Source organism: Apteryx rowi, unplaced genomic scaffold (genome assembly GCF_003343035.1).
Source record: "Apteryx rowi isolate R43461 unplaced genomic scaffold, aptRow1 scaffold_177, whole genome shotgun sequence".
In the NCBI taxonomy this organism is placed as follows: Eukaryota; Metazoa; Chordata; class Aves; order Apterygiformes; family Apterygidae; genus Apteryx; species Apteryx rowi.
Window position 1 is genome coordinate 959,041 of NW_020448052.1, and position 13,337 is coordinate 972,377.

Genomic DNA, 13,337 nt, shown 5'->3' on the forward strand with positions numbered 1-13,337 from the left:
CAGTTAATTCTGCGGATAGTGCACACTGAATCTGAATCTGGAAGGCCTAAGTCCTCTTTCAAGATCTACCATTGACTTACAGTGTGAACTATAGAGGCATTGCTATATTTATCTGTGCCGTAGTATACACCTGTATTTAAGATCAGGAAGATAATTATCCATCTGAATAAGACATTTTAAAATATACATTTGAAATTTACTGATGAATTCAGAATAAAACACTAAGACCTGGATCAATTTTTACAGGTTCTTAACTGATGCAGATTTTTAAAAAACCTTATGTGTAGATCTATATACATATGTATATACGTAATTCTGAAATACTTTTATACTTTTATATATATATACTTTTATGTGTTTATTTAACTCTTGTTGATTAGCTTCATTTGCAAGCTGGAAAATAATGTTGTGAATTGCTGTACTATAGAGTCAATCTCAGGTCTGAAAGCCAAGATAAGCTGCATGAAATTCATGGATTAACACAAAGCCTGGCTAGATGGACTGTTCATAGAAAAGAAATGCAATAGGGCCGCTATCCAGGGATTGGAAGAGATGCTGCTTTCTGTCAAGCTCAGTCCTTCCTACCTGAGGTGTAGAGTTGGTAACTTCTCTGAATTTGGTAAATACTAACAGTCTGCCCACATAAATCTGGAATGTACAGCATGTAAGGCAAGTCCTTAGCCCTACTCTTTCTTCTATAGCAAGAAAGAACCACTAGGATAGCATAAGGGACTTCAGATGCCTGCAGAGAGGAACCACTAGATTCTGGCTTTGTTTCTGCCTTTATTTTAATATTCTTCTACTACTGGTAATAACATTTAGCTGAAAATATGTTCAGAGGATCTGAGTGCCAGCTTTCCTCAGAGGTCATCCCTTTTCCAGGTTGTGGCATCTCTCAGTAAGCATGGCATACAGATGATACACATAGTGGTGTGAAGATTGCAAGTTCAGGTTTTGATGTGGAAGAATGACTAGATAGTTACTGCTAGTGATAAGACTCTGGTCATGCTATACTTTAAAGTATCTAACTATTCTGTAGCCTTTATTTAGTATTTATCATATTTGGTCTGACTTGTAAATCTTTAGTGCTGTCATTTATACAGATAGCTATTCTCCTCTCTTCACACAAGCTAGTGCCTTTTACTCTTTATTTCTTGGTTATGTGGACACCTCTGGCTGCATACATTCACTAAAATACTTGAAGATGGTTGTTTTTTGTGAATGTATAGAAATGTACTTCATATTGTCTTGTTCAGATGTACAAAGCCTCAAGGTTTATGATAAAACACATGAGGCTTATGTAGAAAAACACAGTACTTATGTAAAACACATGCGGATGTGTTTTACATAAAATTCTTCTGTCTTACTGTTTCTTTTCGTACTGCTCTTATTGGGTCTGAAGTGCTAACAGAGGTAAAAACGTGCTTTTGTTAGATAAATCAGCAGATAGACTTTAATACAATACAGAAAGGGTCTCTTTTTAACTGGGGATAAATGACTGCTAGTTCTTGGAAGTTGTGTATAAGCCTCACCATTGGAGGTTCCCTCCAAGTGCCATCTGTCCGTGAAACTCATGTTTAGGAAGCTCAAGATATTACAAGCCACTCTTGCAGAGGGGGAGCTCCATAAAGCACAGTCTCAGACCAATAGCAATGACAAGAGAAGGGCCCAAAGGGCAACAGCAATGAATGAAAAAGTGGTTTTCACAGCTTTCTGGAACTCTAAATTTGGGGTCTCAACCATTGTGAGATATGGGCAATAAATGTAAAAGAGAGAGATCTAAAATGACAGCTGTTAAGCCTTTCTAAATAGAAGCTCAACAATCAGTTATAGCTTAACTTTAAATTTTTATCTGCAACAAATAAATCTTATTCTTTTTCCATTGCAGAAAACTGATCAGGCACAAATCAGACAGCCTATTGCTGTTTGACTTAAGTCCAATAGCATAGCAAAAGGTGTCTGTCTTGTTTGAAAACTGCTTCATGGTCTTAGACTCTTGATCCAAAATAATATGTCAGATCAGTATCACTAATGAAATTCTCTGTTTACTTTCCTCTCTTTTGTGTAGCTATTTACACATGAAGAGCCTTACTTTGTGAAATCTTACACAAGGCCTGTGTAGATTTTGCTTCCATCAAGTCTAAACTAAAACTTCTAAATCTGGATAGGGTTGTTGTGTTCCCCCCGCCCCTTAATTATACTGACAGAGTTCTATATTGTTGGAACAACACAGAAGTTAACGCTTACAGTGGTTTAATAAGGAGTAGAAACGGAGCCAAGCCCTCTCATTTCCAAAGCTATATAACGTGACTTTTGCTCACATGAAATACCAGTCTGAAAACGTCATTGATCTCACTATTATGAAATTAGTTCTATTCATCGTAAGTCTGTTCCTAATGAGGGTTTGTTTGTTTTTTTTACAGTGATTTATTGTCTTCATTTTTCTATGCTATTCAGGAAAAATACAAAAATTCTAGAGGCAGCTGTCCAGTCTAGAGGCAAAAAGATCATGCAGCATAGCAGAAATGCTCCACTCTTGTATGGAAACTGAGGTATCCTAACAAGGATCTAAAGCACAGGGTGAGTACAGCATCCTGATTTCCAAAAAAAAAAAGTTACACATCAAAGTGAGGGAAGCAAAGCGTACAATTGCCTCATGTGGCTTTCTTCATGTGCCTTCTGAGTTGTGTAGGGGTTGGGCACTGAGGAGAAAAAGAACAAAAGAGATAAGACACACCAACACATGCTGGGGATTAACTGTGTGTGTGTGTGTGCGCGCGCGTGTGTTTTGAAAGTATGGAGCAAGTAGAAGTCCCACAATAGAATAAATGAGAAAACAGGCTGAATATGAGTTCTAGCAATAATCAAATAGCCTGGGTACAGTGCATATTCCTTGGTGCATCTGGACACTGCCTTCTATTTCAGCACCCTGGCAGAATCCTGTGGGAATGTGGCTTGGTTTTGGAGGTTCTTTTCTCAACATGCTCTGTATATGCTAAATTCTTGTCTGTATTATTTTTACTTTCTAAATACAAATAAATGCAGTAGTAGAACATTTGTGACTTAACAGCCTTGTTCTCTGGATAGCAGAAACACCTGGTCTCCATTCTCACCACAGCCTACTTTCTCCATAAAGCTTTGGTGATTTCCTTGGGAGGGTGAAGATGAATTTTGAATAAGGCAGAATTTGAATTCCTGTGTTAGATCACATCATATTACTGTGGGACTCAAAAGAAATGGCCAGGAAATTCATTTCTGGAGAGTGGGTTGGAGGTAACAACAGCTTTAAAGGTTTCTGCAGACTTGATGCTAAATTACCAGAAATGGAGCAGAAGAAATCTAGCTAGACATATCTAGACTACTTGAGGTGTGTGATGGGGCTAGCCCCTGTATAGAATACAGACTTTTAACTAATGTTTTAATACTAGATATTAATTTTACTAGGACCAGTTAGTAGGTAAAAGTCTCTAGTCTTAAGCACAGCCATGTTGCAAGATATGCTCTCATCCCTATCTGTGAGTTCAGCTCTGACTGCGTGTCACGTGTAGATCTCCCAGCAGAGTGAAATGAGCAGGCATGAATGCATGATGAGGAGCATTAGATACACTAGGTTAGTACATCAACTGAGATGTAATCTGTATTCCAGAGAACTTTTTTCTTTGCCATTGGTGGTGCCCAAGATTAAAAAAAAAAAAAATCACATCCCCCTGCTCCCTCACCCCCAGGGTTATCAACATATATTAACATTTGGGAAGTTCTGTGTTGCAAACACTGTTCTGCATTTCAGTAAAGTATTCACAAGGATCAGCAGCTAGCAGTTACTTCCATAAACTCTTCAATCGGTGGGAGATTGAATGGGAATCAGTGTAGGAATGCAGCAGTGGATAAAATTCTTGTCACCAGGTGTTCATCATTTCAAATACTTAACAAGTCAGCAGTGATTAAACATCTTTTGCATTTGCCAGTCATCTTACAGACTGGTCTTTGGAGCAGGCCTCTTTGATTTGGTATCATTAGTCTCATTTGTAACAGAAAGCTGTTCATGTTGTGACTTACTCTACCTGAAATTCTTTCCGGTATCAAAAGGGTAACACTGTTCTGATATATTTAAATTAGGCTGCAATAGGCTAGGCATACTGGCATTATATCAGTGAAAGCTTCGCCATCATGCTGATTATATAGAATTTATTCTGTGTATAAATAGAAGACTGGTCTCTCCCATGTATTGTATCAGTAGTCAGATCTTTAACTGCCCCTTAGCTTCCTTCATTTTTAGAATTACTCCTAGCAATGAGATGATAATTCAGTTTTGGTTTTGATGTTTAAATATATCCCATTGAACCTGTTCGGTCTGGCTGGAATACAAAAAAACAATGTCTGTTTTGATCTCTGCTGCAAACTAGAAGGTGGAGGAGGAATCTCAAAGTTGAGTTTGGTTTGTACAAAGTCAAGGTTGGGAAGGATGGATCTGTCTTGTCCATCCTTAGCTACTGGATACCAGATGCATTAAAAAACCAAAAGACCCCCCCCCCCAAAAAAAAAAAAAAAACACCCCAAGCTCAGCTTCTGACAATGATATCAGTGGAGGGTAGTTCTTACATTTAAAAAATGTCTAAAAATCAGAATTTTACAATTCTACTGTAGTGTTTTACCATACTTTTACCATAGGGAGTATACAGGTTTGACTAGAACTATGCATGTGGGTACCAGTAAGAAAATAAAGGGCCTATCCTATACCTATTAAGTGAATGCAAGTATTTATAATGATATATAGTTGAAAGTGAATCTAGAATGAGTCCCTGACAACCCTGACTTGAGGCATGCCAAATTTAAAAGCAAAATTCTGAGAACTTTAACCACAGGAGGAGTTTCAGTGTATAGGCACACTGAGGCAACACATGTAAGGGGGTATGGTCAGCTTCTAAATTCCGAAGTCAGCTAAAATTAATATAAAATCTGTCCCTGGGCATCTTTCCACTGTCTTAAGTAAGCACTGGATAACACTTTTGCTGGCGGTGGAAGAAGTCCATGGAGGTAAAGGGCAAGAGAGGGAGAATTCACACGGAGGAGTACACTGTCTCTGGAACAGCATCCTTTGGCATGCTTAAATGTAATCCAAAATTTCAGAGACAAAGTGTTCATGAGCTCATCTCCTGGGGCTGCAGAGCAAAAATATTGGTAATGCTAGCTGAAACTGAGAGGATGGATCTGAGGGAAGATGCGAAGCTAAAAAAATGAATTGGGTCTTGCCATTTGCCAGGAAGAAGCTGCAGAAGTGTGTAGTGGATTTCTTGGTGGTGGCCACGTGGGCCATTTCCACATTTTCCAAGTGTACCTAGAAAGCGCCCACATTGTTTCCACACTTTCTGAATATTTCTGTATCCAGTGTATCTCGTTCTTCCGCTCCCCCCACACCCCTTCCACCCGAAGTTAATGTAACCTGTTTTCAGAGGGCTTTGTTTTTAAATTGTCAGACCTGAACCCCCCAAACGCCCCGAATCTAGCTGGCCCGTGAGCACGGGGTGAAGGACTGCCGGCAGGCAGGGCGCTGCCTGTGGCCGCGCCGGCCTCTCCCCTCCCCTCCCCTCCCCTCCCCTCCCCACCCCGCCGCGGGGCTCAGCGCCGGCACTGCAGCGAGCTGGCCGGCAGGTGCGCAGCGAGCCTGCTGCTGCCGCTCCGCCGCCGCCGTGCTCTCTGCCGGCTCCGGGCAGCTGGCCCTCCTCAAGCCGCGTGTAGGTCACCTCCCTCTCGCACGGGGGGCCGAGGCGCGCTAGAAGCGGGGCTGGGTCCTGTCCGGTGCTTGGTCCTGGTTGCTTTGCACAGGGTGGGGGGAGCAAGCTGCTACGGATGCTCAGGCAGTGATGCCGGGTAGAGGGGGAGGAAGAGGAGGAGGGGGGAGCTGGTGGGACAGACTGAGATGGGCGGAGGGGGGAGGCGGGTGTTATACCATTGCTCCGGGGAAGGCTGAGCATTTGCAGATTCCGGCTCCAGAGCGTGGGGAGCAGGGAGCATCCTATCCCTGCTGGCTGGCTCGGTGAAGGCGGCAGCCGCAGAGCAGGACGAGGCTTCTCAGCTCCTCGTTATCCTCACACCCGCCTTCCCCCTGCCCGCCTCTGCCACCGGGTGCCCGCGTCTGTCCTGCCCCGTGCTCCTGTGCAACGGAGTGGAGAGCAGCAGCCCGCGGCGGTCCACTCGGAGCCGAGCACAGAGCTAGAGACCCTGTCCCTCTCCTAGCCGTGCAGGCACAGGCAGAGCCCTGGGTGAGTAGTCTGGGAGCTCCTTTACTCTTTCAGGCAGGCCAGGAGCCATTCAGGCCACCTTCTCCACATCCTTTTCTTCCCCTGTTCTTGTTTGCGTGCCTGGAAGGTGCAGGAGATCTCTCTCCTCAGTGAGGTTAGTCAAGTTGGGATCCTTGCTGGGGGAGGGATTTCTGAAAGGTTTCCACTATCTGAGTCTTAAGGCAATGTCCTACTAGCAAGTTCTATCTCTCAACTCAGAACCCTTCTTCTTCCCTCATGCGCAAGCTTATTCGTTTTTTTCCTTTTTCTTCTTTTTTTCCTTCTTTAGAACTTGTCTAGCCTTACAAAATTGCCTTCTTCACTTTCACCTGCAACTGTGTGTAGGTAATAAGTATTTTGAAGCCAAAGATACCCTGAGGGACTTCCTAGCGGTTGAAGGTTATAACTAAAAAGTGACTTAAAATATCTGTATGCTTTTCTTTTGTTCTCCTTCAGGCTAAATAGTCATGACAGCTGAAAAGACTATTCCCATAATTAATGGCAAGCCAGAAGATGTTTTGGACCCAGAAGCCTCCAGTACCAACCTCGTCCACAGAAATGATAAGAAAGTTCATGAAAGAGGTCACTGGAACAATAAGGTTGAATTTGTGCTTTCTGTGGCAGGGGAGATTATTGGGCTGGGAAACGTATGGAGATTCCCGTATCTTTGCTACAAGAATGGAGGAGGTAAGATGTCATCATATAAATATTTAAAGTTCACCATAAACGCTTGGTAAATAAACAGTTAAAAATGCTTTGCGATGATTTCTTGCACTAGTTACAAAAGATAAGTGTTCAGGATTTCAGTGTGTGTAGATGGGGAAACATTAAGCATCTGAGAAGTAAGAAAAAATGTGGTGTTCCTCTTCCTCTCTCTTCCCCAAATGTTGCGTGGTTTTCTTTCACAAGTTTTGTGCATTTGTGAATTTATATTTTTTTACTGTAAAATTTTTAATGTAGAAGAAACCAGTGTTCTGTTAAAATAGACCACAGTATGTTTTCTTCTGTATTCGAATGCAGACCCGTGCATACTTAAGTTTTGTCTGGCATGGAAAAGAAAGTAGCAATTTATTTTCCAAAACAACATACTTTGGAGAGGATGAATAGTATTTCTGATAATGCTACAAAGATTACTATTTACATTTTCATATGAAAATGCCTTTAATTCAATTGTACCTTGCTTAGCCTTTACTCCCCAAATCACTACGCTAGGATAGGGGAAGATGTCAAGCTCACTGTTACTCAAAGAGTAGTACTCATGTAGCAATGAGGAAAAAAAACTACTTTAGAAATGCTGTGAACTGGATTCAACACTCTTCCACTTAAGGCCTGACTCAGTGTTAGTGTAAATATATGTGTTCAGTGGCTGATATGCAAAGATACGTTTTTTAACAGGTTGGTTTGCCAACAGTGCAGTGCCAAATTTCTTTCCCTTGTTCCTCCAAAACTAGGCATGGTTTTCTGAACCCAGGGATGGTTTTGGCCTATTTTGTCTGCTGTTTCTAAAGACTGATGCACAGTAGGTGCGTTTCTGGTTTGCATCTCCTTTCTTTATATTTCAGTACTTTGGCAAAACCAGGTTGACAAGAATTCACCCTTTCCTAGAATGATGCTGCCTAGTAATATTTTAGTATGTAAATGTTAATATGCTGGATACAATATGCAGAACAATTTTTCCTTGTTTGGGAAGGGAGAATATGCGAAATAATTTTTCAGTGTGTAATGAAGATTTTCTTGCTCATACAGTAGCCTTCATATGCTCACTTGTAGTTGTGTGTATGTGCTAGCTTGTTAAAATGTGATACTATCATTTTTAAATGTATAGCATTAAGTAGGAAAAAACAGTCATGTTTGGGTGACTTGCTGAAAATGCATTTAATTAAATATCATATTTAATCATCAGTGCGTTCTTTTAGAATAGAATTAACGTGTGTTTTAATTGGTATGTCCTGGCACCATAGAAAATTTGCCATTGACTTCAGCTTCAGTGGGATCTTGGTCTATGACCTTCTGCCATCAGCTCCATTTTTGTTACTCTCTGGAATGCCCTGCTGGAATTAGACCAGAGTTGGGTTTGTTTGATTCATCAGATGTGAACAGTGAAAACATTCTAGTGTGTAGTAAGTGAAGTCCAATGTTGAGATATATGAGGTAGTTATGAAATAATTTGCTCAGGTACAGAAGCAATCCCAAAACAGTAGAATGGAACTTCCAAAGTTTGAGCTATCTCTGATACATACTCCAGGTCATAATATGTAATGTAGACATAAGCTTCTATAATTTTAGTTTGTTCTTACTGGTATTTGATAATCTATTTACAAAAATATAACTCCTTTAAACATTTTGAATTAGGTATTTGTTGGTATCTGATCTGTCTGCAAGCTGAAAAGCTTGATCTCCTCTCATTTTCATGATGTATATTAATTGTATATCAGTGGTGGAAAAATAGTCAAAGCCAATACTTTCAAGCTGAACAGGTTGTCATGGACTAGGGTTGTGCATATGAGTGGGCCAAGCTAGATTTTCTGTTGGCCAGCAGTTCTCACATCACAGCCTATAAAGATTTTGTTTAAGCCATTTACACAGTGAATCATATGGAGAAACCGTGTTTTAGATGTATGGATTCCCTTCTCTGTGAAATACGTATGTATTGCTCAAGATGCAGCTGAGATTCAACTATAGGCAGATTGCCTGGATGAGGGAAGAGATTACTCATGAAGAGATGTCTTTTGATATGCAGGGTCTGAAGAAAGAAACTGCAAATCCCGGGGATGCTGTGTAGAATTTTTCAAAGCAGGTGTACTTAGTTGTGTCTCTTTCCTAGGTCAAAATGATTAAAGCATAACAACTGTTGCAGTTTTCGTTCCTTTTTTTAATGATCATGGATAGGATCCATGTTTACCTCGTAGTTGTAGAAATTATCCTGAAACATTTGGAAATGTTTTGCTCATAGCTAAGGTTCTGATAGAGTACAGAGGCAGCTGTTAATGTGCTGTTCAGTAACGTTCAAAGTAATTTTCAGGACTCTTGTTGAAGGGGATATGCTGCTATCATTAACACTTTAAAGAATGGATTGCTCTTTAGAACATCGCTGCTGTATGCAGCAATGGACAGTGTTGTAAAATACGTCTTCCAGAAAAACTATATCTGTCAAAACTTGTGATTTTAGCACATATTGTGTTGATTTGAAATTGAATGAATGGCAGGATAATTATATCATTTAGTGGCAGCATTAAATGAAGTTCATTAATTCTGGGATTATACGTTCAGGAGCAAGTAGGTTGAGGCCTGGATACATATTACGTATGTTGTACTAACCTGTACTGTCATAATCTAATTAGAAAATTAATGCTTTGTTGTTTTCATACAACTCTGTATTCTGTGTAGTACTTTCCTGTGCTAGTCTGCCTGGTTAAACTGGTGGAACTTTATTTATTGGTGTAAGTAAAAAAAGCAGAATCAGTTATTTTTTACTTTCTTCTTAGTATTTATTTCCTTCTTTCCTTGTTTCAGTCAAAACCTGTAGAGTTACTTGCTTTACACCTCATCCTTTGACTCATCAGGGAAGCTGAGTACCCAGGGAATGAGGAAAAAAGTTCTTCTTTTGGCTTTAAATATTCACTGATTCTCTTTGTGGTGGAAAGGCTATATCTCATTCCTTGTTACTTAGGTTCAGTTCTCAACAGAATAAGTAAAAACTGTATTACTAGCGGTTTTGTACCTCCACTAGCAAGTGACATTCTGCCTAGCCTGTGTGTGTTCTGTCACTTCTTTGCTTCTGCATACTTCACAGCCATGTTCTGTAAGTGCCATATGTAATAACATAATTAATCATGAAATAATGCAATACTTCTGCTATATATAAATTGATAAGAGAAAAATATTTTGTACAATACAACTCTTCACTGAATTGTGCTACTCATCTATGTTGTAACTGACTGTCAGCATCTAATAAAAACGTTGGATGCTTTATCTTCCTACATTTTCTCTGTATTATCTCCAGCTGATAAGGCCAAGCCCTGTTCTTCTTGTAAGTAGTTCAGTAGTTTATTTCATCGTTCACTTTTCATGATCTTTATCATCAGGCTTATCCAAATAACATACACACTATTTGTTGGATTTTATTTCCATAACACTTCTTCATTTGTGCTTTCCTGAGAAGATCAAAGAAGAGAAGATTAGATAGACTGACTTGATGATAATCAGAGCAGAATTGTGTGGCTGAACAAGAATGTAGTCTTCCCTGTGTTTGGGAGAAACATGAGCAGAATTTAATCTATTGTGAGGAACTTTGGATTTGATTTTTTTAATCCCCTGATACTGGCATAAAAGTTAACTTTCAACATTTAGAGACAGGAATAAGTGTTTTCTGCACTTTCAACACATCATCTGTGAGTTGGCTGACAGGTGATCCTTCCTTTATTAAGAAAATGAATTTTCACTAAGCAGTCGAAGAACTTTATTTGTTATAACCAATACCCCCTCAATGTTTGCTTGTAGGTGCTTTCCTCATCCCATATGTGGTTTTCTTTATTTGCTGTGGAATACCAGTATTTTTCCTGGAAACGGCCTTGGGACAGTTTACTAGTGAAGGTGGTATTACATGCTGGAGGAAAGTTTGCCCTCTATTTGAAGGTAACAAAGAATTCTCTGTTCTACTGCAAAAGAAGGCATTAAAACTAAAGTAAAAGATACCATATCAAAATTGAAGTTAAGATATAAAGTAGTGAGCATTTGCTTTTTTAAATGACCTGAAAAGTAAAAGGTTTCTGTGTGTGTCTCTCTCCCTCTCTCCTTTTTTTTTTTTTTTTTTCCCCCCCTCCAGGCATTGGATATGCTACCCAAGTTATAGAGGCACATTTAAATGTATATTACATCATCATTTTAGCATGGGCTATCTTCTATCTGTTTAACTGCTTTACTACAGAGCTTCCTTGGGCTACCTGTGGGCATGAATGGAATACAGGTATGACCTCAGTAGAGATTATTACTATACTAAGTAATTGATTCCCATATCTTTGCTACAAGAATGGAGGAGGTAAGATAGCATCATATATAGATTTAAATGGCAGGTTACAATCTTGCTTTTTCACTCCAAGTGAAATCAGTAGGAGTTTAGATGGAGAGGAAAATATTAAAATAGGAACTTTGGTTTTGATCTTTTTAATGCCAGATGTTGAGGTAGTGGATTGTATTTTTACTAACGTACATTAGGCTACTACTGAAAACTTGGCCACATAGTCCTTACTGCATGCAAAATAGCCCCTTACATGAAAGATGAGGTATGTATTCATAGGGCTTTGCAGTATAGGGCTCTGCATCTATCTTCTCATCAATGATTTTATTCATAATACTGTACTTATTCTATTGCTCTTGAAAATCACAAAGCCCTATGGGGAGGAATACATACTAATGCCCTTCATTTCCATGTTCCTGATGTTTTTGCCTTTTTTCCTGTCCGATTTCAAGTCATGTACCAATTATACTGTCTTTTATGGCTTCTGTTAACTGGCCATGATGTTCCTTGAGTACGTCTAAAACTCTGTCTGAAGTCTGTTGCAGTTTAGGTTATGTCAAGGAACTAGCCTTGGGCCCACTAGATGTGGAAGGCTTCAGTATCAATTTTGGCATCCCTTTAAAGAAGCATAGCCAATGTTGATCGTTGTTCAAATAGTAAGTGTCAACTCAACAATGCTGAGCTGCTGTGATCTCCTTTCTCTATATTAGAGATAATAAGCCAAAGAGTGGCTTTTTACTTGCCGTATTAAGGCAGTGGAAACTTGTTGCTGGCAGTGTTTCATGAGCTAATTGTTGTCATTGGGCATTGAACCATCAGTTGGAGAAGTAGTATGTTCTAATTCCCAAACAATCGGCTCAGTTTCTCAAAGCCATTGTAACTGCATGCGGAAGGTGTAGGAGAATGTAGCATACTGCATGAATATCTTTTTGGGATGGTTCTGTAATCTGGTGATCAAAATATGCTATGTTATAGAATTAGTGGCTGTAGTATTTTAGGGTACTTAGAAATCCTTTTAATGACCAAAAGCAAATGTATTACAGAATTGGTGACTTTACAAGATGTACATACTACAAGAAGAAATGTACTTACATGTCATATAGCAAACTTTTCTTTGTTGTTCTTTTGTAGAAAACTGTGTGGAATTTCAAAAACTTAATATGAGCAACTGCAGTCAAGTCTCTTTACAAAATGCCACTTCTCCAGTCATGGAATTCTGGGAGTAAGTGCACCTAAACTTACCTTTGACCAGAGTATTGATTACCTTCCAATATTTTGATCATTTGCAGGTAATTAGACACCTTGCAACCCTATAGCACTTAGTGATGTGAGTTCAGTTGGAAATTCTGTTCTCATACAGCCAGGAAGGTCAGGATGAAAGTTTAACTCTTTTTAGAGGGTGCAAGGAAAGGAATTCTATATTCCGAAAGAGCATAGAACAAAGTGTGCCACTTGCCTGGGAGCTTGGCTCCTGCTGCTGGAGGGAAGAGTGTCGAACTCATACTAATGAAGAGGCAGAAGTGAAAGAAAGAGAATGATTTTAAGTATTTCTTGTTTCTTCAGAATGTTTTCCTCTCATAAGAATTGCATCTGCACATTTGTTTGAGCAGAATGATATTTTAGCCTCTGTATTTCATTATTTTTGAATGGGCTTGTAAGTATTAGTTATTCAGCTATAACAGTAACTAGAACATTAACATTGTGTCTCCTTGCTTTTCATTTCTAGCTAGAGTAGTAAAAGAGAATTATGTCTTGACAAAATATGGGCTGTTTTTGTGATGACAGATTTTTTTCTTACTATAAATATTTAATTGGTGCATGTGTAGCTTCATATTTGTTCCTTCCAAGGCACGGAGTATGTTAGGACAGTCACAGAAATGGAATATTACTTTTAATACTAAGTCACTTCACATTTCAAAATTGTGTTACAAAGTTCAGGTTTACTAAATACTCTTGAAAGCCTAATCTAATGTTATTTATCTACTGGCAGAGCTTTATTCTGAGGCCCTGTGTTCAGAGCTTTGTTCTATGTTCAGAAATGA

General features: G+C 39.4%; 1 protein-coding gene across 1 annotated transcript in view; it reads left to right on the forward strand.

Moving 5' to 3' along the window:
- Positions 1-6,745: 6,745 nt before the first annotated feature.
- Positions 6,746-13,337, forward strand: part of SLC6A11 (solute carrier family 6 member 11) — a 106,607-nt gene continuing 100,015 nt past the window's right edge. Inside the window, exons 1-4 of the mRNA XM_026061167.1 lie at positions 6,746-6,965; positions 10,779-10,913; positions 11,104-11,244; positions 12,427-12,517. Coding sequence (XP_025916952.1) covers positions 6,746-6,965; positions 10,779-10,913; positions 11,104-11,244; positions 12,427-12,517 — 587 coding nt within the window. The remainder of the gene's footprint in view (positions 6,966-10,778; positions 10,914-11,103; positions 11,245-12,426; positions 12,518-13,337) is intronic.